Here is a 24,313-nt window from a genome sequence, read left to right as displayed (position 1 = left end):
GTGCATTCCAGGTGTCCCAGCACGTACTGGCACGTGGGATCATTCTTCCCCAAGTGCAGGACTTTGCAATTCCCTTTGCTGAACATCAAAAGGTTTGTGTCAGCCCATTTCTCCATCATGCAGGTCTTCAGTGAAGGTGTCAGATGGGCTGGACCTAGTGACATGAGCTACTGGTGTTCCACCAGACCTCACACCACTCATCACCACAGTCTGGGATCAGTCTTTTAGCCAGTTTTCCATCTACCTCTGGGTTTTTCCAGCCTGTACATCACCACTACCAGGAGGTTACAGGAGATCCTACCAAATGCCTGACTCAAGGCAAGGCAGACACCATGCCCTGCTCTTCCCTCACCCACCCAGGCAGTCATTCCTTCAGAGGGTTATCAAGTCCTTTAAGCCTGACTTCCCCTCTTTGCATTCATGCTGACATCAAGTGTTTTGCCACAAATCCCTTTGCCAAAAGTGTCCCCTTGCCTGACACCCTGCTGGTGCTAATGCCACCCTGCCTGTGAGGGCTTTTGATGACTGTCACTTATTCAAGGCACTGGGAAGGGCTGGACTTGTCCAGCTCTGCTGTTCTGAGAGCAGAGGGGTTTCACAACAGCACCCCAAGCCACATGTGCAACAGGACGTGCTGAGGGTCACAGATTGATGTCTTGATGCATTTTGGGGTGCATGTGTGTGGGGAAAGGCACACAGGTCAGGCCTTGCCCTGGTGAGGCAATGCCCTGCTCTGCACATCCTCCATCCCCACAGCTTGTATCCCAACCCTGAGGGGCTGCCAATCCCTGGCACAGCAGAGGCAATGCCCCTGCAGCCCCAACCAAGCTCCCCAGTGGCCAAATGACTGGAAAACCCACCTGGGAAAAGGGCTCAGGATGGCTAAGGAGTAGATAAAGCTGAACTTGAGGTGAGCACAGGTCTTGACCCTATCTCCTTTTGGAGTTTTCATCAAAAGAAACACCTCTGGTAGCTATATGTGTCCTCTTTTCTATATTTTCTTGCTTTCTTCTTTAATTCCCTCCTCTTGGAATTCATGAATAATTTAAAATGGAATGGGCCGAAAGTTTGCAAAGTTGAATGGGCCAATTGAATTCTCTGAGGTGTTTTATGTTTAGTGTGTGCTACTCTAAACCTTCAGTCAGTTCTTTGATTTTCTAAATTTGCCATTTGGTTGTTTTCACCTCTTGAGAGTACCTTGCAGTATTTCTCCTGTGCATCTAAAGCAGAGCACATCAACAACCACCAGCCCTTTTAGAGCCTTGCCAGGTGGCTTTTTTGGGGCCTTACAGTGGGGGGAACCAGCCAAAAGACAGAGCTGCTGCCTCCTTCTTCCCCAAGGGACTGATCTGTGCCAGCAGCTTTGCTCCAGGTCTGGCTTAGACTTGCAGAATTAAGACAAGGTTGGCCAAGCCTGTTTCTATCCTGGGACTGCGATCAGCACCAAACAGGAGACAACACCAGCATCCATTTATTCTGTCTTTATTCACTGGGGAGAGGAGGCCAGTATTTTACCTTGTCTTCTGCATGAGCCCTGAGAAGCCTCACCAGTTCTGCAGAGCTTTGGTCCCTCTTACCTACACAGAATCAGGCCTTGGTCGTGGCAAAGCTGATGTGCCTGGAGGAGTTTTGGTACACAGGGAGAGGGATACAAGGAATGAGTCTGCCCCAGCAGCAGTCACTGGGGGAAGTGTTTCCTTTCTTGTTCTCTCCAGGATCAAAGCTTGTCCCAGCTCACATCAGGCTGGAGAGCAATGGAGCATGGTCCACTAAACTGTTAACCACAGAGCAAAGCCAATGCTCTGGAAAGAGTGAAAGAACCATGAGGGAGCAAGGCTAAATAAGCTCCAAGCTTTGTGGGATGCCTGTGAAATTTTGGGTTTGGTAGGGCAAGTCAGGCTTAGCAGCACTGGCAGATGGATCTTTGCTGGCCACCATCCCACCAAACCCCCTCCACTGTCTCCCACCAAGCCCCTGCCTCACCTTGCAGGGGGATTCTCCAGGCATCCCTAAATCTGCAGTACACCCCACCAGCCCCTCTGGACGTGGCTGTTGTAGCACCACCAGGTTAGGCAGGACTAACTCTCACCCTGGGCAAGGGAGGCACAGCCTGGGCAGCCCTTGGGACAACAGACTGCAGGGACAGTGTCCTCCCCCAGCACAGTGAAAGGGACACAGGCAGGCTCTGAAAACAAGGAGCAGAGGACTGCTTGGCACCCAGTTTCACACTGCCCAGATGGGATTTGTGGATGGTCCCACATGGGGATGCAAGGCAGCCCAGGGACCACTACACACTGCTGAGCCCTCAGCTCAGCAGCTGCCTTTGATCAGCCATTGCCCCTTTCTTTCAGAAGAGGCTGGCTGTCCCTTAACCATACCTCATAGACCCCAGAATCCCCCACACAAGAGCAAAACCCATGCAGGTGAGGAATGAGACACACCTCTGACCTGCAAGCCAACCTCCAGGCAGGTCAGCCCGGGGTCAACCAACAGTGCCACCAAGCTCCAGAGGGGCTGAAGATATCCACGTGCTGCCCCCACACAAGCCAGGCACTGAGACTGCTCAAAAGGCTGTGTTTATATGGCCACATACCCAGCAGGTCCTCACTGCAGGGTGTGGCAGCAGCCCCACACCTGTGGTGCGAAGGGGTGTCAGGCACAGAACGGGATGCTGTTGAAAAGCTGGGACTTGGAGCTGCAGAGAGGGAGAGATCATTCCCCATCATTCTCCCAGCTGCCAGAAGCACTGTGCAGCACCTGCCAGCCAGAACCAGGCTGCTTGAACAGCAATGGCAGGAAAAGACAAACCCAACCAGGTGTGACACTCAGGCCACACTCTGTTGAAAGGCTGAGACTTGGAGCTGCAGAGAGACAGGGGAAGATACTCCCCATCATTGTCCTGAAGCACTGTGCAGCACCTGCCAGCCAGAACCAGGCTGCTTGGACTTGAACAGCAATGACAGGAAGGGACAAATCCAACCAGGTGTAACACTCAGGCCACACTCTGTTGAAAGGCTGACTTGGAGCTGCAGAGAGACAGGGGGAGACACTCCCTATCATTCTCCCAGTTGCCAGAAACAGTGTGCAGCACCTGCCAGCCAGAACCAGGCTGCCTGGACTTGAACAGCACTGGTAGGAAGGGACAAACCCAACCAGGTGTAACACTCAGGCTACACTCTGTTGAAAGGCTAAGACTTGGAGCTACAGAGAGATAGGGGGAGATCATTCCCCATCATTCTCCCTGAAGCACTGCCAGCCAAAACCAAGCTGCTTGCCCCTGAACAGCAATGGTAGGAAGAGAAAATCCAAGCCAGGTGTAACATTCAGCCCACACTCTGTTGAAAGGCTGAGACTTGGAGCTGCAGAGACAGGGGGAGATCATTCCCCATCATTCTCCCAGCTGCCAGAAGCAGGCTGCTTGCCCCTGAACAGCACTGGTAGGAACAGACAAACCCAACCCAGGTGTAACACTCAGCCTGCCCAGGATGGACACCACCACGGTTCTTCCTTCCTTACCGAGTTTGAGGTGAAGTTCCTGACACCAACACCTCCTAGAATCCCCTTTTCCCCACTCCCTCCCAGCAACACTGAGCCTGGCAAATACCTGACAGCAATTAATTTTACGTTATTCTGCATTTACGCAAAAATAGAGCAATTCTATATTTATAGAGGTTTATAGCCGGATCCGTGCTGGAGGAGTTATGGAGCGAAGCCGGGAGCTGAGGGTGGTCCGGGCTCCCGAGCAACCGGCTGCTTCTCGTTGGGCAACTCCAACATACAAAATTAAAGGCATTCGTCTCCGTCTGGTTTCTTAAATAGATAAGGGGGGAACGAGTGGACAGTATGTACAGAGGGGCCGTGCTGGCCTCGGCTCTGCCCGGGTCAGTGGGGCCGGCTGCTGGACTCTGAGGGCTGCCGCTGGCGTGGGGGAGTGTAGCCATTCAGGTACCCGTTGCTCTGGCGTTTGCTGAGTCCTCCGTTAAGAATGTCCTGGATGTGCTGCACTATCAGGTTTATGGCCACTGTGAGCAAAAGGGGGAGAGGGAGTGTTAGGATGGATGCAAAGATCAAGCAGAGCTGAGGTAGGGTTGTGGCCCTGCTGTCCCTCCCAATGTTGTCCCCTCCTATTCCCCCCCAGGACTGATCCCTCTGCCACTCAAGCCAGGATAGTCAGGCTGAATCCAGCCAGAGCACTCAGGCTGAATCCAGCCAGGGTGGTCGGGCTGATCCCAGTCAGGATGGTCAGGCTGAATCCAGCCAGCATAGTCAGGGTGATTCCAGCTAGGATTGTCAGGCTGAATCCAGCCAGGATTGTCAGGCTGAATCCAGCCAGGGTGGTTGGGCTGAACCCAGTCAGGATGTCCAGGCCAAATCCAGTCAGAGTGGTCAGGAACTCAGGCTGACCCCAGCAAGGACACCCAGGCTGATTCCAGCCAGGATACTCAGGCTGAATCCAGCCAGGATAGTCAGGGTGATTCCAACCAGGATGCCCAGGCTGACCCCAGCCAGGACACTCAGGCTGAATCCAGCCAGGATGCCCAGGATGATTCCAGCCAGGGTGGTCAGACTGACCCCATCCAGGACACTCAGGCTGACCCCAACCTGCCTGACCCAGCTGCACATTGCCTTTTGTGGGATGAACCAAGAGTTGGCCTGGAGGCATTAGAAGAACACAAACTCCCAGTCAATAATGCTCCAAGCAGGAGCAAAGGGAACAGGCTCATCTTGGCACTCCTGTGGTAGCAGCACTCTCTTGGCAGTGCTGCTCTCAGGCAGTGGCCTGAGTCCCCTCTGGGACAGCTCCAACCTAACTCCACTGCAACAGCAACAGCCCAAGTCTGGCTGCCAGGGCAGAGCAGCAGGGCCTGGTGCTTACCTTCATTATCTGCTCCTCTGGGAATGATCACATCAGCGTATTTCTTGGTCTGGGAGGAGAGAGAGCATTTTGTTACAGGGAAAAAGTGGAGAGACAGCGGGCTGGGGCATTGTCCCTGCTCCCGGGGGCAGCTCCTTGCCCTCCCCAGACCCTCTGGGAGGGATGTCATTGCTGATAATACATTTTGGATGCTCTTATTTGTGTTCTGCTCTACGTTTCAAGGGCCATGCTTTGTGCCCTGACTCCATTTTCATGAGCTCATACAGAAGCCAGTAAGAGGCATCCTGAACAAAACCTGCAATTAAGAAGCCTCATAATCACAGGACTCCAGCAGCTGATGCTCTTGGGAACATCATTCCTCCTGAATCCACCCCAGACTTGCTCCAAGAGCACGAGCTGGCATGCTTGGGCACAGCCACCAGATCTGCCTGGGAAGGGGGGAGAATTCTCTACCACACCACTTGCAGAGGTGTGATTCAGGACACCAATCCTGACCTAGATTCCCTTGCAGGTGCCAGTCTCAGTCTCCTCCTGGTTTGTGGCAGTTTTACAGCTGACAGCCAAGCCCCACCAAGCCAGCTGGGCTGATGGGTGTCACCTGACACCTCCAAGTGCTTCCAGACTATCAAAAACCACCAGGATATGCTGGACCATTTCAGTACTGGACCACTTGGCTCAGAGCTGCTTTAGGAGTCAAATAACAGCAGCAGTGGGTGCTGAGCCAACACCAGGTTGGAAGTGGGAGCAGACCACTGCAAAGCTGTGGGTAGAAACAAGGCAGTTCTGTGCCCTCCTTGTTTCACACTTCATTCTCCTACAGAATCTTCATCAGAAGAGCCTGATGCAGCATCTGCTGCTCTGAAAAACTGTGGATTTAGAAGAGGAGCCTTGCAAGCTGGACCTGCCTCTCAGGAAAAGCCTTTCTGGGCTTTGGAATTGGTCCCCAGAGCCACAGCTAAGTGAGACTGAAAAAAGGGAGCTGTGCAAGACCCAGGAAAAGATCTTGCAGCACAGAATCAGCCCCTCTAAAGGTAAGGGGCAGAGCTGACCAGACAGACAGGCATAGGGATGCTCCCAAGGTGGGAGGCACAGTTTAATTCCTGCCTGTGGTGCTGGCCAGCAGTTCCCAGGTTTCAGGACTCTGCTTGCTCACTTCCTCCAGAACTAAAAAATAATCCTCATATAAAAATATAAAAATCTTCATTACCACATCTGCTTGAGAAGCCTTGAGAAGCAAGGCACAGGCTGCTCTCCATGAGAGCCAGGAAAGGTGTACAATGGCTGATCTGCAAACATGTTATTTCCATGCAATCCTGCAGTAAATTCCCCCACACAGTCTCTGCCTGCCAGGCAGCCTTGGCTCTGTTATCAGCTCCCAAAGGAGTTTCCTTTCTCCAGGCAGGCCCTGTCCCCCTGGCCACTCAGCAGCCACATCCCACTGCACAGACAGAAGAAGAAGCTGCCCTGCTCTCCCAAGCACGAAGGCAGCAGCACTGCAGGGTGAAAAGGGCAGGCAGCACAGCCCAAAAGAGGAGGCAGACACAGCAAACACTGCCTCGGGGCAGAGACCTCCCATTCCCCAGCTAAATACAGCCAAGGATCCTCCCTGCCAGGCTGAGCTGCCCAGTGGTTTGTCAGCCCTTGCCCAGGGAGGGATTCCTCTGGCCATGCTGCCTTCCCAAAGGGAAGGGTGATCTCACCGGGAAGGCAGTGACCGTATAAACAGCCCCCATCACAGCCTGCCCTGGCTGCAGAGAGGGAGGAAGGCACAGGGGGCAGATCGGAGTCCTGGGCAGACACGAAGTGCTCCTGTTGCAGCACTCTCATGGGTGCACTCCCCTGACTCACCGGCAGGCAGAACTCCTCGAAGGCAGGCTTGACAAAGGTGATGTACTGAGACAGGATCTGCTCCAGGTCCCTGCCTCGCTCGCTGATATCTCGGAGCACTGAGGGGAAGGTGGAAGGCACAGTCAGGAGCTGAGGCACAACTCTCTCCACCCCCTTTCCCTTCAATAAGTACAGCCTTTGGATATTTTCCCTGAGATCTCTGTTCCTGCAAGCTGCTGTCCATGTGTCTGAGCACATCCCAGCCCAGCTCCATGCTTTTAACCTCCTTCCAAGTCTTCCTGGGAGCCAAGGGCTGCCTGACCTGGCCAAGGGCTTTTCTTGGCCCCCTTCTCAGCTCTGCATGCACATTCCAGCTGTAACCAGTACCAGCCCAGTCCTGAGTGCTCCAAGCCTCAGGCTTTGCCTCCCTCCTGTCACTCTGTCCTGCCTGTCTCTGCCATCCCAGTGCAGAGGTGCCCAAAAAGTAGAAAATCAGTGGGGTTCAGCCACACACACATTAGGGCACCATTTAACTCAAATCTGCAGAGGTGGGGAGGGTAAAACTCACCCACCTGCACAGCTCTGCCAGGCTCCTTGTGCTGTCCCCAGCTAGCAGGAGAAGCAGAGGTGAGGGGGTCAGCTCAGGAGGAAGCCCAAAGGCAGGAGAGCAAACTGGCCTCCTGCTTGCTCTGCCACTCAGGCCTTCCACCCTGCTTGCATGAGCTGTTTGGGCCAGTGCCATCTCCAGTCTGACACCACTTCAGTGTGGACAAGTGGCCCAGTTCAGCAGGAATTCAATCCCCAGGGAAGAGCCAAAGCAGCCCTGTGGCTGAGCAGACAGCTCTTGGCTGTCCCCAGGGGGCTGCTGGCTTTCCCCCAGCATGTGAGTGCCTGGCACTGGCTTTGGAACGAGCCTTCCCTCGTGTCCCAGGCAGAGCCAAGGCACAGCACTGCCCTGCCAGCCTGCCTGACCTGCTGGGCAGCACTGCCTGTGTGCTCTCAGGGCCAGGACACTGCTCTGGCACTGCCCCCGTGGCTCTGTTTGTCCTTGGCCAGCAGCTTCACAGTGTGGCCTTTCACAGCCCTGCAGGGGGAAGTGATGGGGGGAAAGGGCTGGCAGCAGGATGGGAACCAGCAGCAGCTTCTCCAGAGAGCAGGAGCGAGCCCCAGCTTGAACAACACAGAAAAAGAAGCAGGGAAAATATAACATTCTTGTTTCTCAGCTCCCACACCTTATTTTTTGGGGTGCAGGAAGCCTGTAAGCTAGGCAGGGGCTGCTCCTGACAGGGCAAAGCTCTCCTGCCTCTTCCCAGGGCACACCACAGCAGGACAACCACCCCACACACAAACACAGGTCGAACACCTGCTGCTGTACCTGGCCTCAAAGCAGCAGGTCCCAGGTAAAACCACACACCCTGTCCTGAGGGATTGCTGGCAGGGCAGGCAACCATCCCAAGGACAGATTGACACCTCTCTGAAGCCAGCAGGTCCAAACTCAAACTGGACCCAAAACATGCATGTGACCTGGTTTCTTTTTTAGGGAAACTGGCCAAGGACAGGGCAGTGAGGGAGCTTAGCCAGAATGAGGTCCCTGAGCCCCATGGATCCCTGTCTGAGGCACCTGGCAGAGCTTGCCCCTTGCACTCTGCTAGCAGAACTTCTGAGGTGGGCACAGTGTGAGCTGCACACACTGAACCCCAGCACTGCTGAGTAACTGAGCTGTCAGCTGCACTTCCAGGAACCTCACCGCCTGCTGCTGCCCAGCTGAAAACCCAACTCTGCAACCCTTTAGGGCTTCTGGGACACAAAGATGACTCAGGGCCACATCACAACACAACATCCCAACTTTGGCAATGAGTTGCCTCCAGCCACGTTCCAGGGACATGATTATACCTTTGGCACCTCTCACACAGGCTCTCCTTTCCCAGAAATGACAGGCAGACATGCAGTAAACAGATTTGATGCTGCAGTGGTCCTACCAACTGCTGATGGCAGGGAAATGGGCAGATTCCTAGCAGGAGAACAATGAGCTGCAGTAACCAGGAGACAGCAGCACCTCCATCAGCAAAGCTGCCCTTTTGCAAGTGGTTGATGGTGGGTGGGAGAAGTACAAGGCTCACAAGAGCAGTGTGAGCACAGCAGTGACCCCACAACTCCACAGCACCTTCTCCTGTCCTGAATGACCACTAGGACAGATGGAGCCCAAAGTCAGGGGCTAAATTAACTCAGTGGACACTCAGATCTGTTACAGGGGCGTTCCATAAAATAGGGGATTGATATTTGTGTGAAACACCAAAGGTGGGGAATGAGAATGGACTGGAGAGCGTGGGGCCTGAGCATGATTTAAGTGGTTTGGAATAAGGGCTGGAGAATGTGCTGGTTTTGGTGGGATAGAGTTAAATTTCCTCACAGTGGCTGGTGTGGGGCTGTGTTTTGGATTTGTGCTGAAAACAGCGCAGATAACACAGGGATGTTATTGTTATTGCTGAGCACTGCTCACACAGATCCAAGGCCTTTGCTGCTCCTCACCCCACCCCACAGTGGGGGAAGGGACACAGCTGGGACAGCTGACCCTGACTGACCCAAAGGATATCCCACATGATGACAGAAAGCTGGAGAAGAAGGAGGAAGGTGAGAGGAGACATTCAAAGTGATGGCACTTGTCTTCCCACATACCCATCACACACCATGGTGCCCTGCTTTCCTGGGGATGGCTGAACACCTGCCTGCCCACGGGAAGTGGTGACAAATTCCTCCTTTTGCTTGCCTTGTGGCTTTTGCTTTACTTCATAAACTGTCTTTGTCTCAGCCCACAACTTTTCTCACTCTTACCCTTCTGATTCTCCCCCACCAGGGGAGGAGCAGGGAGCTGTGTGGGGCTGAGCTGCTGGCTGGGGTCGCTGTCACCACCACAGTGTCTTACCCTGTGGCTGAGTGTGGCCCTGAGCTCCTGCACAGCATTTTAAAGGATTAGGGCTCACATTTTGGGACCCTGCATATCTCACATCTCCCTGCAACTGACTGTGCTGTCACCTCCCTGGGTGAGTCATGCAAGAACAGTGGGCAGGGTCAAGAGGGATTGCTAAAAAGGAGATTCATCAGTGCTGATGACATCCCAGCAGCTGAGGAGGCTCTGCATGTGTCTGACAGCAGGAGGGCAGGCAAGACCAGCTCCACTGCAGAGTGGAACATGCACACACAGAGTCCCAGAGTGACGCACTGAGACGTGCCCCCCTCGTCACAGCGCAGAGCTCTGGCAGGGACTGCTCCTCTTCAGTCGTCTTCTGCATCCCCAGGCACCCTGTGGAGCCTGTTAGAGCCAGCCAGGGATAGCAATAGTTCAGACAGAAGTGAATTCTGCCCCAAGAGTCCCCAGATGGTTTTTTAGTCACCCGGGAGGTGCTGCATCAGTGACCCACCCCTCAAAGCTGCTTAGAAACAATGGACATCTCAAGTCATGCAGGCCCTGCAGTGTGGGTGTCCCTCCCCATGTCAGCTGGCACCCCACAGCCAAGCCAGCAGGACTGGGGAGTCCTGGAGAGGGACACTTTGGTTTCTAGGGCTCTTTGCCCCCAAAGCCACATCCCACACAGAGGCTCCACAAATGTACAACCGGACTCCCCATGTGCAGCACCCACAGTGGACACCATGGCCCAAATGCCATCCTCAGAGCACATCCACAGGCCAGGTCCTGAGTGGATCTATCAGGCTCTCACTGAGCTGCCCAGATGCTCTGCTGTGCCCTCTCTTCCCTGCTGGCATCTGCTGACTGGCAGCAGCTGCTGCTCAGCTGCTGGCACCGGGCTGGTGCCACGGGGCCGTGCGAGGACACGGCACACTCAGCACTCATCAAAGGAGGAATCCCAGCCAAGGCAGCAAAAATCCCACTGAATCCCAAGAGACACACACAGAGCAAGCCACAAGCTGCCCTAGTGACACTCTGCACTGGGCAGGAAAAGCTCCACAGCTCTTCACAGCTTTGTGCCAGCTCTGCTCTGCTCACTGTGACTGCCTGTGTGACCAGAGCAGTCAGGGGCATTGGTGTCCCTGCTCACTGCCACCTTCCTTTGTGCCCAGAGCAGTCAGGGGCATTTCTGTCCCTGCTCACTGCCACCTTCCTTTGTGCCCAGAGCAGTCAGGGGTATTTCTGCCCCTGCTCACTGCCACCTTTCTTTGTGCCCAGAGCAGTCAGGGGCATTGGTGTCCCTGCTCACTGCCACCTTTCTTTGTGCCCAGAGCAGTCAGGGGTATTTCTGCCCCTGCTCACTGCCACCTTTCTTTGTGCCCAGAGCAGTCAGGGGCATTGGTGTCCCTGCTCACTGCCACCTTTCTTTGTGCCCAGAGCAGTCAGGGGCATTGGTGTCCCTGCTCACTGCCACCTTTCTTTGTGCCCAGAGCAGTCAGGGGTATTTCTGCCCCTGCTCACTGCCACCTTTCTTTGTGCCAGAGCAGTCAGGGGCATTTCTGTCCCTGCTCACTGCCACCTTCCTTTGTGCCCAGATGCCCAGACCAATTAGAGGCATTTGTGTCCCTGCTTACTGCCACCTGCCTGTGTGCCCAGCTGCCCAGAGCAGTCAGGGCCATTTCTGTCCCCGCTCACTTTCACCTTCCTGTGTGCCCAGAGCAGTCAGGGGCATTGGTGTCCCTGCTCACTGTGTGCCCAGAGCATTTGGGGGTATTTCTGCCCCTGCTCACTGTGTGCCCAGACCAGTTGGGGACATTTCTGTCCCTGCTCACTGTCACTGCCTGTGTGCCCAGAGCAGTCAGGGGCATTTCTTTCACTGTCACCTGTCTGTGTGCCCAGCTGCCCAGAGCAGTCAGGGGCATTTGTGTTCCTGCTCACTGTCACTGCCTGTGTGCTCAGAGCAGTCAGGGGCATTTGTGTCCCTGCTCACTGCCACTGCCTGTGTGCTCAGAGCAGTCAGGGGCATTTGTGTCCCTGCTCACTGTCACTGCCTGTGTCCCCAGAGAAATCAGGGGCATTCTGTCCCTGCTCACTGCCACCTGCCTGTGTGTCCAGCTGCCCAGAGAAGTTAGGGACATTTCTCTCACTGTCACTGCCTGTGTGCTCAGAGCAGTCAGGTGTATTTCTGTCCCTGCTCACTGTCATTGCCTGTGTCCCCAGAGCAGTCAGGGGCATTTGTGTCCCTGCTCACTGTCACTGCCTGTGTCCCCAGAGCAGTTGAGATAATTTCTGTCCCCGCTCACCTCTGCGGGACAGGCGGGTGTCAGCGTCCGTGTCCACGAAGAGCTTCATGCGGAACAGGTCCCTCACCTCCTGGCTGTAGAAGGCCAGGATGCCCTCGAAGAGCACCACGTCAGCAGGGTACACTGTCACCGTCTCCTCTTTCCTGGCATGGAGAGCACAGTCAGACCCTGCTGCTGGGGGAGGCTGGCCAGCACAGAGAGAGGTGTGGGGGAAACAGCTGTGCTCCTAAAGCACTGCTCCAACCCTGGGACACCACTGCTGCACCAGCGGGGCAGGAGAGGAGGGAGAGAGGAGGGAGAGAGGAGGGAGAGAGGAGGGAGAGAGGAGGGAGAGAAGAGAGAGAGAAGAGAGAGAGAAGAGAGAGAGAAGAGAGGGCAGACCTACCCCTGGAGGGAATCCAAGGCATACGTACGCTTCCTGGAAGGATAAATGGCAAAGCAGGAAGCACACCAGCCCTTCTCCCCCTACTTGGGCCAGCTGCTGCTCACAAGGGTTATGTACCAAGCTAAAAAGCCCAGGGAACCTGCATGGCCAGCTCTGCTTCCCTGGGGAGCAGGCAGCACTTCCCTGACAGCACAGCGATTTTGTGGGAAGCACAGCAGAGCAACGCCATCCACGACCAACACAGGCATGCAAAAACAAGCTGAACACAGGCAAGGGGAGTAGTACAGGAGCAGGAATTGTTGTCCTCCTCCTTTCCTGGCACTGCCAGGGTGTTTTGAGGCTGGAGTGCTTGTTAAAGCTGCAAACACTGAGTTTGTGGGGAGAGGACCATGGATGGGGAAGAGAAGGGAGGTCATTAAGCACCCAGCACTGATGCCTGGATGTTGCTGGATGTCTACACAGCTTTCCAGACCCTCTGCCTGAGATGCTCTAACCCGGGGCTGGAGGAGTTAGGATGGGAACTTTGTGCTGGCACTTAGGCACCCAAGCAGAGGGCAGGAGTTTGGGGAGGGCAGGGCTGCTACAGGACGTTAGCAGAGGCACAGCAAGGCAGGAGCAGCTGTTAGACCTGGAGTGGGAGACAAAGTCATAGACAGGAATCTGGACCGTCTTCCCTTCTGTGATCTCTTTGAGCGTTTTCACGATCAGCTCGTTGTCAAAGGCATCTGAGGAGAGAGGAAACGTTACCCGAGGCAGCTTTGCAACCTCTCCCACCCACCAGCTGCTGAGCTTTGCCCAAGCCAGAGTCGTTGGCACCTCACACTGGGGACAGACAGACACACAGTGAGGAAAGCCCTGCACCTCCCCAGGGACCAGGCAAGGCCACGGGGCTCTGTGGCTGTGCAGCAGCCTGAGATGTGGCCTGCAGAGATCAATACTGTCCTTGTGTCAGCCCAGGCACAGGAAGGCATCTCCTCCAGGGCTCCAGCCCTCAGACAGAGACTGCAGCAGTGTTCCAGCCACACAGACAGGGCTCTGTTTGCTCAGGGCTCGCTGCCTCTGGCATTGTCCTCCTGGGGACCAAGGGACAGCAGCTCTGGAATTTCCCCACTGAGCCCAGAGATGGTTCAAAGAGCCCCTGTTGTGGTAACAGGGCAGGGCCCCTCACTGGAAGGGTTTGCAGAGCAGCTGCACAGCTGGTTCCCTCCTTGAGGGAAGGGGAGCTGCTGGTTCCAGGGACTCTGCCAGCCCAGATCTCTCTGGGCCTGACTCAGCTGCACCAAAACCCAATCTGTTCCTTTGCTGCCTGCTCTAGGTGAAGGGTATTGGAACAAGATGACATTTAAGGTCCCCTCTAACCCAAACTATTCAATGATTGTACAATTCTATGAAAACCTTGTTCAAACTGGGGGATGTTGTTGCAGGAAGAGGAGGGTCTTAAGGGTTTATAACTGCTCTTTCACATCCCAAACACTCCACTCCATTTCCTTCCTAAGAGAAATGGGGGGATGACACACAGGTGGTGCCAGCCACAAGAGCTTGACTAAGGCATCCCATGAGGATTCAGAGCCCCAGTGCCCATGAAGGGTCTCCATCCCTCTTCCCACAGTGCATGGCAGAGTCCCAGGGCTGCTCTCCACTCACCTGGGTGGTCAAAATTGAACTGGCCTTTGAGTGCTTTGGATTTCTGCTCCGAGGTGAGCACCCTGTAGAAGCTGTCTTGGCTCACGATCACCACCTGCTTCTGGCGATAATCCACCTCGTTCTGCCCCAGCAGCTGCACAATCTTGGAGCACACTGAGGACTGGGAAAGGAACAGAGCAAAGGAGGCACATCAGCAGCAAGTTAGCAGCACAGGGAGGATTGTGGTGGTGTTCACAGGGGTCCCAGGATGAGGGAAGAGATGAGATCTTGACTCCATGTTTCAGAAGGCTGATTTATTATTTTATAATATATGTTATATTATACTATGTTACATTATACTATATTATATATTATTATACTATATTATATATGATTATACTGTACTATATTATACTATACTATATTATACTATACTATATTAAAAGAAAATTATATACTAAAACTACACTAAAAGAACAGAAGAAAGGATTCCATCAGAAGACTAGCAAGGAATAGAATGATAATAAAATCTTGTGACTGAACAGAGAGTACGAGACAGCCGGACTGTGATTGGCCATTAATTAAAAAAAACAAGATGGACCAATCAAAGATGCACCTGTTGCATCCTACAGCAGCAGATAATTATTGGGTTTTTTTTCCTCTGAGGCCTCTCAGCTTCTCAGGAGGAAAAAATCCTAACTAATCCTAAAAAAGGATTTTTCATAAAATGTGTCTGTGACAGAAGATGTCTCCAGGTAACACCCCTGCCTGCTTGCTGCACCTCCAGCCAAGAGTCTGTGGCTTTCCCAAAGCCACCGAGGCAGAAGTGTTCCAGAGGCATCACCATGGTACCCTTTAATGTGACAGCAGCACCAAGTTTGCTGCCTGCCACCCTCTCCTCCGCCCCTATAGCCTGCCCACAGCTCCTATTCTGGGCACAAGTGGCAGCAGAAAAACAGTTGGCTCCTGCCTGGGTTCAGCCACATGCCATGGGCACTTTCTCCTTCAGAAAGCAGTCTTGGCTCCCCCAGCTCTGCCCCATCCCAGAAACCCCACCACAGCACAAGAGAGAGCAAACAAAGCCCAGGTATGAGGAGGAGAGCCTGTGGGACTTTATCAGGGATCTGTGCCACAGCTGCCAGGCTGGGAGGAGCCAGCACATCCTGGTGCCTGCTGGCACGGGAGGCTGGGGCACTGCAGAGTCAGCAGCTGAGCAGCCACGTGGGCCTGGCTGCTGGCACGGGCAGCGGGCACCTGGCACTGCCCACGGAGCAGGCTGGGACAGGGCGGCTGGCACCGGCTCTGCTGGCACCAGGGCACGGCCACCACTGCCACAGGACACAGGGCACAGCTCGGGGGCAAGCCCAGAGCCTGCTGCAGTCCCTTCTCCTTAGTCATGGCAGTCCTTGGGGGTGACTGCATTGCTGCCTGGCAGCCAGCACTGCCCCTGCCACTGAGAGCCACTACCTCTGCTCCTGCCCCATGGCACCACTGCCCAGACAAAGCAGCTCCTGTGCCAGAGGGAACAGCTCCCACTCAAGCAATCACACTGTGCCCAGCTGAGCTGCTCCTGGCCCTGGTCACCACAAGGGTTGTGCTGAGCCCTGTGCCTTGCAAAGAGCAGAGTGCTTGCCCCAGCCTGCCTACCCCAACCTGCCAGGGGCTCTTTTCGTTCTCCTGCCTCCTGGATGGCTCAGCCATCTGCTCCATACCTGGCTGGAAATTCTGAGCTGAAGGCAGCACTGGTGAGAGGGAGCAGGGAGGGGAGTGCATGCCTGGCAGAGCTCACCCCAGCAGCCAGAGGGCAAGGCTGTTTGCCTGAGAAGTGGAAGATTTGACAGCATTCCCCTCTCCAGAGACCTTCTCTTCCCTCCAGGCCAGGCTGACCTGCCTTGGCTGTGGCCACTAGGCTGTGAGTCATGCCCAGCCTGGCTGGAGAGGCTCACTCAGCTCTGCTGCAGAGAGAACCAGCTCCAGCTCACCCACAGCAGTCTGGGCAGCCCTGGGCACCAGTTTGGGTTTTGGCTCAGGGATGGGGTCTCCTGAGCATCCCACCTTCTTCTCCTGCCTCTCCAAGCCAGGCTGGCAGCCCTGCCCTGCAGCAAGCTGCTCCCACCCAGAACAAAGCCCTGCCAGTCCGTGCCAGTCACTTACCCTTGCACACAGGCAGGCAAAGCCAGAGCCTGCTCTCCTTTTCCTCTGTTCTCCCACTCCCCAAATCCTTCTCTGGCTGCTCTCCTTTTCATCTGTTCTCCCACTCCCCAAATCCTTCTCTGGCTGCTCTCCTTTTCCTCTGTTCTCCCACTCCCCAAATCCTTCTCTGGCTGCTCTCCTTTTCCTCTGTTCTCCCACTCCCCAAATCCTTCTCTGGCTACTCTCCTTTTCCTCTGTTCTCCCACTCCCCAAATCCTTCTCTGGCTGCTCTCCTTTACCTCTGTTTTCCCACTCCCCAAATCCTTCTCTGAGACAACTGTTTATCCAGCTGTATCCCATAGGTTTTGCAAAACTGGGGTGTGTTCAGTGCCTCTCTTCCACTTTTCCTGGCTGCTCACTGCCCCAGACACCACTGCCTGCCCATGCAGCAACAGGACACAGCAGAGCAGGGCTCAGCCTTGGCTACAGCTGCCCAGGACACCAAACTTCCCAGGCCCTCTGCCATCAGGAATAAACTGCCCTTCAGCACAGCCACCCAGAGAGATCCCCAGAGCCACAGGTTCCACGTGGATCAGCACCAGAAATTGCTTTTGCCAGCCCAGGGCAGGGAGCAGGACTCCTTTCCTTTGATTCAGTGAAAGCAGCACATGGATTTGCATTCACTCTCTCCCCTTGGACCTCAGCATGTGTACTGGCAATAAAATCATCACAAATGGTGTCGGTCTTCCTTCTGCCTTGTGCACACTACTCTCTGGTCTGTGGATTCTGGAAGGTAGAGAAGAGCCTCCACCAGCTCTGAAAATCGCCCTGTAGCTCCACACCTCACAAATTGAGACACTGATAGTGAGAAAAGCCTAAATGGAATGCACCCCAAAGCAGCTGGAGACAGGAACACGTCCTCCCTCCAGGTTCCAGACCAGGAACAGATTGGATCCCAGCTGCACTCACAATCCAGGGCTCGGGGGCAGATGGTGCCTCTTGGAAAAAGCAACCTGGCAGACACAGTGGACCATTCCCTTGTCCCTGGTGGGCTCTGGAGAGATGGCAGGAGTGGTGGAGACGGACAAGCAGGAGGACATCCTGCTCTCAGCACCGAGCTCAGTTTCAGCCTGGCTGAGCAGGGATGTCACCTGCTGGCTCTGGGAAGAGGAGGTGACACCTTGGACAATTGTCACCTTGGTGCTGCAGGTGTGGGCCAGGCACTGCTCACATACTGCACCTGCATGTTCAGCTTGCCTCAGTCCACTCCAGGGCTGGATTCAGCTCTCCTTTGTAGGGCCCTGAACCTCAGCAAGGTCCAAGAGAAGGTTTTTTCCTTTTTTCACTATCATTTGTGGTAGGAACAACAATGTCTCATGAGGGGCAGTCCCTGATGCCAATGTGAATAACTCCTACAGCTGGACAGGCAGTTTTTCCCCTTGGTCGATAAACACTCACTGTTAAGGAGGAAGAAAAACCAGAAACACGCAGCTTGGAAACTCCCCTACACAACAGGAACAGAAACTCCCAGCCTCAGGAAATGTCCCCCAAATAAATGAGATATTCCTGCTTAAACCCTTTTCTCCCAAAGCAGCACAGCACACATGTGTGACTGTGAAAAGATCCATCAATAATAACTGGAAATGAGCACAGCCAGGTTTTGGAGAGACCCACAGACGCCCAGTAAAGCAAGAACAGAGCAAGACTCCAAAGTCCTGTGCCAGTGTGCCTCAGTCTGGAGGCAGGGGACACTTGCTGACAACAGGCACTTAGCAGCCACTTGAAGGGGCAGCCTGGGCTCAGATTCCTTTTTTTGCTGCTTCTCCGCAGGAAGAAGACAATTGTTTCTTCTCCAAGAAGCCCAGGAGTGCAGAGGACGCCTTGAGAAAGGTGACTTGATGCCAGTACACAAGCTGGAGGGTTTGAAGCCCATCACTAGCCATGCCTTACATGACACAACTCATCTGCAGGACTATGAGAGCTGTGCCAGAGCTTCTTGCCTCTGCTCAGCCCCTTTCCATACCCACCTCATCCATGCACACCTTGCCACGAGCCAAAGCTGGTGATTCAGCTGCAGCAAACTCCAGGCAACAGGATGCTGCTTTCTCAAGCAAAAGGAGAGAGCTTTCCCTCCTCCAGAACTTGGTTACAACTAAATATAGCCAGGCCCCAGCAGCCTCTGTGGTTGCCAAGCAGACCTTTCCCATGCAGCCACATGGAACTGAAGCAGGACTTTCCAAGGGACCCTGCCATGGGTCACAAAATCCCACACACTGCAGTGAGGGGAACTCAGCTCCAGGCTGGAGCTGCACTCCCCCAGGCTCTGTGCTCAAGCTGCTCCCTGGGAAAGCTGTGCAAAGCAGCCCACACCTCCTGGAGAGGAAGGTATCAGCACAGCACCACGCCAGCCACAGCTCCAAGAGGTTATTCCTGAGCAGGAGCAGCTGCAGCTCCCCTTGCAGGACTCCTCCCCTGAACCAAGCACACAAACAGGCAGTGTTCAAGGAAGAAGTACAGCTTTATTCTGCTAGGAAGATGCAGAGGGCACCTGGAGAAGAAATCCAACATATTTTCCCAAAAGGAGAGAGGTGGTATACAGGGGAAGAAACAGATGGGTGTTTGGAGGCCTACCTCTAACATTTATTTGGAATACATTAATTACATATTTAATTCACATTCACTCATGGCCTATAGCCAGCTGCTCAGATATTCTTCAGGAGTTGACTAATTCCCTGACATTATTATGCAGATTATCCCACAATCCCTCCTGGGTAGCTCTGATCAGTGAATATCACTTCTGATAGGTGTTAAGGAGAAAGCTGATGGACAGTGCCACTGTCACCCACCAGGTGAAGGGGCCAGGACACAGCTGATCCCTCCAGCCCAGGAGGGCAAGAACTGGCTGGCAGGAACTCCTAAGCCTTGTGCAGGTGGATATGCTAAAAGCCACATGCTGACAGCAGCCCGTCCATCCCCAAGGAACCCAGCACTGCAGAGGGATGGTCCCATTCCAGCTGCACAGAGGACCTCCCATTTTCCCAGGGACTCTAAATGAGACACCCAGAAAAAGTGACTTAGCCAGATCAAGTGATTCCAGCCCTAAAGAAACACTGGAGCTGCCAGATCCCTCAGGAGGAGGAAGAGGGTTGTGTCAAAGTGTGGAAAGCGATGCACGGCCTCCTGCCACCACTGCAGGCTGCTGCTCATGAGGACAGTCCTCCCCAACAGAGCAATGCCCTTGGCCCAGAGTACAACCAGGAGCCAGGACAGACTGCAGCAGTCCCATCCCAGTAGGGAGAGGTTATCTCCAGGGATATCAGTGCCATAACGCCCTTCCTGCAGGATCTGATTGGGAGCTGGCTTGGCAGGAGCTGGCCATGGCTCTGCAGCTGCAGCAGCCTCCTTGGGGTGTCCTCATCACACCTCTGTGGATAAAACAGTCTCCAGTTTTGTGCTCCGACAGGATTTTCCCTCAGATCAAACATAAGGAACCACTGTAATTATTTGTTTAATTTCTCTGCTGTCCTCTGTAGCATGCTGCCCTTATCTCCTGCAGCACACGAGTTACAGATGTTGGTCTCTTCCTGAAGGTTATGGTGATTATAAACTACCAGGAAGTGTTTGGACTGGGATGACACAGGACAGACAGCAAATTGGGAAGGGTCCCAGAGCATCCATCAAATGCCTGTGACTGAAGACAGCCAGTTCATGACCCACTCCATCCTTTCCAGCCCTAATGGGAGCACACACATGTGGCAACACCAGGACTGGAAACTTAGTATTATTCCTGAACCAAAAGCCTGGCTTTCCACCCAGAGCACTCCCAGGCAGGTTCACCACCCTGCCTTTCCCTTTGTGAGGCACAGGCCAAGCAGAGCAGGAGGGGGATAGCCAGGTTTCTATTCACTCACCCTGGGACACTGTGCATGTGATCAGCAATCCAGGGCTGGAGCATAAACAGGCACACACAGAGGCTCTAAACACAGATTACATGCAGGGAGGAAAACAAGCCCTCTAACACAATCCCTCCCAATCCTCTGGTTTTAGGCACAGGATATTTTTCTCGAGCCCCTGCTGCAAACTCCATAGCCCAGAGCTGGCTGAGCCCACGGGACTGTGGTAAGCAGGCTCCATAATGAGCACATATTCCATCAGTAACAGGAAAGGGCTGACCCATCAAAACGCCCTGTGGATCAGTCTGATCAGGGCTGGCACACAACAACGTTCTGCTAGAAAGTTTGATGAGTCTCTAGCACACGTTGACACCAGTGTTTAACTAGTCAGACCTTGTGATGCAGGGCTCCTGCCAGCCACAAACCAACGTCACCAGGAAATGGTGCTGAACCGGCACAGGGCTGCTGCAATTCCTGTTAATCCCCCTCCCGTGGGGGAGCCATTCCCGGATCTCCCCTGGCCTTCTGTGCCAGCCATCCGGGTGGTGACATTGTGCCAGTGACTCCCTCTGCCCTTGGTGGGCTGAGTTGTCACAGAAGAGGCTCCATGAGAGATGGAGCTGCCCCTCGCAGCTCTGAGCACGCCTTCCCTGGGGGCCAACGCTGCTATGCCACCCTGGCAGGGCAATGCCAGCCTCCTGGCTGGCTCACTCCTGCAGCCTGAGCCAGCCCTGCCAGTGTGGTGGAGTCAGTGAAGAGCACACCTGGCTGATCACAAGGCTGTAATCTTGGTGCTCTGCAGGCTGGAAACTCTGAGGCTGCATGTTCAAACAGACACTGGGAACTTTATGTGCTAACTCAAGACCCAAATGATGTAACTACCTCCAAGGCTGCAGTGGCACCCATGCTCAGCCCTCACTGCCATCTGAGCAATGAGCAGCCAACCAAAGCAATCTGTCATTTCTCACAAGCTCCTGTTGGAAGGCAGCAGTCAGCACCTCACTTCACGTGGGGACAATTAATGCTTCAGCCTGAGCTCCAAGTGCTCTCCCCACCCCTGCAGCCACCCCAGCACCAGATACTGCTGCTGGGAGCAAGCTGCTCCAGGCATGCTGGCAGAGCTGCAAGGTCCCTAAGCAGAAGTGAGGACACAAAGAGCTTTAGGAGGTATCCCAGCAGTTCCCAGCTCATCTCAGCAGCCAGTTTGCTGAACTTTCCTCCAGCCTGCAGCCTGGCTGCCTGCCTTGTGCTCTGCAGAGTCCTTGCTGGTCAGGAATGTCCTGCAGGAGCTGCTGGCAAAGGCCATGGGTGTAAGAGGGAACAAGAACTCCAACAGAACACTTGAGAACAGACAGGGTGAAAGAAAATGTGACAACAAGCCTTGGGAATTGCTCTGAAGGAATGAGGCAGTTGCAGTGCTCTTCATGTTTGGAAGGATGGGGGTCTTTATGCCAAGTGATCTCCACCCCAGGAAAGCACAGACTGCACAGTGCTTGGGTTTCAGGGGACAACTCTTTTTTTTTTTTGTGAAGAGCCTGTCCCAGCTGAGCTGACTCAAACCAGCCACTGCGCAGCTTGCACTGCCCTCACAGGGGCTGTGATATCCCAGACTGCTCAGGGCCTCTGCAGCTCCCCAGTTTTGCTCCCAGCACAGTCCAGCTTTCTTCCCAGAGCCCAAAAACCAGGAAAGCACCCAGGGTTCTATCTTTATCTGAGTGGGCAAAGTTGCTCAAGCCACTTTTGCTCACTAGGGAAAGAGCACTCAGCCTTTGAATTTAAGGAACACTATCCAAACAATCCCAGCTTTTTGGGAAGGCTGGTTGTTTCCAACACCAGCTTCCCCAGGGTACCACGGCACACAAGTCATGGCCAGCTACAAACACATCCCATCCTCACACAGCCTGACCCTGCTGCTGCACCAAGAGGGATGGAGGGGACTGTGGAGCCTATTGTCCCCATGTCAAACCCAAAAGCAGCAGTGGGAGGAGCTGCAGGGGGCCTTGGAAGGCAAATTCCCTCCGTTATCTTCGGGCTGGTGCGCTGCCAAAGGGGTGTGTTGGGACAACAACCCGCAATTGGTGTTGAGGCCAGTCGGATGGATCTGTCACTTTCCCACTGGGAAAGGTGCCTGCTTCACTCCCCTGCTAGCACTCACTTTTCACCCACAGCCAGCACATCAGCACGGCAGCCCCTGGGCTGGATTTTGGCTGCAGGCAAGCCCTTAGCTAAGCAAACCTCATCAGCCCCATTGCTGCTTTCCCAGAGCGTGCTGCAGCACCCGGCACAGGCCACTGTCACCAGGCAGGTGAGGGACAACCCCCACATCCCTGCGTTGCAGCCACACCAAATGTGAATCTGAGGAGCTGTGGGCACAAGCCTCAGGTCATTTTTTTCCCGTTTCTTGGGGTTTTTTTGCCAGTATATTTCTTGTGGCCTTTTCCCACCAACTTTGTAGCGATCTGCTGGACTCCCTTCAACAGGCAACACTGCACAGAGATTTTCAGCAGTCACTGGAGGGGGGGAAATCAAAGCTGAGAGACAGGAAAAGCCAGTTAGTACATCTCCCTTGCTAGAAAAGGACTATTTCCCTATTTTTTTCCTAAGGCAGCCTGCTGCTCTTGAGCATTTTCACTTTGAAGTCGAGCACCACTGCGGTGCATTGTACTGTAATCACGGATTTTACCTTGTGGGCCTGAGACACCGTGTTCAGAGACATAACAGTTCAGCAGCGCCAGACGCGATGTTATTGGGACAACTACAGAGAGGCAGACCCACGCATCAGAGAACAGACAAACCCAGCGTGTTTGAGTCACCAGAGCTGTGCTGCAAGAACAATCCAGCTTTCCTTCCCACCGGAGGAGATTGCATCCTCTCTCTCACCATCCCTCCCCTGTTACAGCTGGATTTTTCCCCCTTGCAGCAGCAACAGCAGTCCAAAAATCAATAGGAAACTCGGAGACACATGCTTAAAACACTGGGCTGAGGTACAGCGGTTGGGTTGTGCCTTCAAGAGAAGGAGGGATCCCCCGGAGATCAGCCCGCAGATCCCAGGCTCATCCTTCTGAATGTGCCAGCCCACATTCAGTTTCCTCAGCAATAAATATTTCACAGGTATAGAGCTACTTCCAAATCTATTCATCCTTTCCTAAATACAGCTAGAACGTGCTGCCCTGCATACGAGTGCTGATGAGCTGCAGAGCTGCTTTTACCGCTCTTAAATAAGAAGAAGAAAAAAAAAAGGTATTTTCTTTTCCTATTAAGAAAGAAAGTGACCTAGCGAGGTTAAACAAATTCAGACGGGCACACTGCATGAAACAAGGAAAATAAAACGCTGAAAAGGCGCAAGGCTGCCGTGCGCTGCAGTTTGGGCGTAGCAGCCTGCCGGCAACACCCGCATTGCCCCGGCGGGCGATGCCCCGTCCATGCCCGCAGCCCTCGGCCCGCTCCGCTCCCACCTGCCGCTGCCAAGGGCCAGCCCCTCCCGGCACGGCAGCCAGGAGGTCCTGCCGCCGCTGTGAGTCAGCATTTGCTGCAGAATCCCCGCTCCTGCCACCCTAAACTTGGGCAGAGAAGGGCACCCCCATGCACGACCGGCGAGGGTGGAAGTTAAAGAATTGCATCGGCCCCGAGGTGCCCTGCGGGGCGGGCAGCGCCTGGGGTCGGTACGGGTGATGGGGAACGGGGGAAGCGCTGACTACAGGACCACAGAAGAGATTTTGGAGGGGAGGGAGATGCCGCCGCTGCCCCGGCCGAGCTGGGGCCACCCTTGCTCCGCACAGCGGCCCCCGGCTCTGCCCGCTGCCACAGAGGGACACAAGGTCCCGGCCGCAAAGAAGGAGCGAGTAAATCCCGCACCCACCCCGCACCCCCTCCACGTGTCCGCGGGGCTCCGTCCGCCGGCCGGGCAGAGGCCTCGGCGGCCGCGCTCCTTCCCCCGGACCGTCCTTCTCCGGGCAGCCGGCTCCATCCGCAGCCGCGGCCCCGGCTCCTCCATCAGCCCCGAGCCCCGGCCGGGCCGGGAGCAGCGCACGTGGCGGGGCGGCCGCTCGGAGCCGCCGCCGCCGCTGCCATGTGGCCGCCGGCCCGGCCTGGCGGGCAGCTCCCCCGCCGACCCCCGCACCTTGCCGCTGGCCGTGCCGCCGCTGACCCCGATGAGGAAGGGCTCGCCGCCGCTGGGCTGCCCCTGCTCCTCCAGCCGCTGTTCGCTGTCCCCCGCCATCCTCCCCGGCTCACCACCGCGCCTCCTCCGCCTTCGCTTAGCCGTGCGGGGCTGGATTTATCTGATGAGTCAAGGGCCTTCCTCCCCGCCTGGTTCACATCCCCGGCGCTGCGGCTCCTTGCCAGGTGCTGCCGCAGCTGCACATGCTC

The 24,313-nt window shown here is 54.9% G+C and overlaps 1 protein-coding gene across 1 annotated transcript; it reads right to left on the bottom strand.

The window, feature by feature from the left end:
* Positions 1–3,635: 3,635 nt before the first annotated feature.
* UCK2 (uridine-cytidine kinase 2) lies at positions 3,636–24,313 on the bottom strand. The gene is made up of 7 exons (XM_054285996.1): positions 24,066–24,313; positions 13,941–14,100; positions 12,925–13,021; positions 11,912–12,054; positions 6,725–6,822; positions 4,877–4,925; positions 3,636–4,022 (listed from the first exon to the last, which is right to left on the bottom strand). The coding sequence occupies exons 1-7, from the start codon at positions 24,162–24,164 to the stop codon at positions 3,883–3,885; spliced, it is 786 nt and encodes a 261-aa protein (XP_054141971.1). The 5' UTR covers positions 24,165–24,313; the 3' UTR covers positions 3,636–3,882.

The sequence above is a fragment of the Melozone crissalis genome, unplaced genomic scaffold (assembly GCF_028551555.1).
Source record: "Melozone crissalis strain CALT ecotype California unplaced genomic scaffold, PUWL_Pcris_2 ptg000045l_1, whole genome shotgun sequence".
Lineage (NCBI taxonomy): Eukaryota > Metazoa > Chordata > Aves > Passeriformes > Passerellidae > Melozone > Melozone crissalis.
Note: the sequence above shows the minus strand (reverse complement) of the source record. Positions and strands in the feature narration are given on the sequence as shown.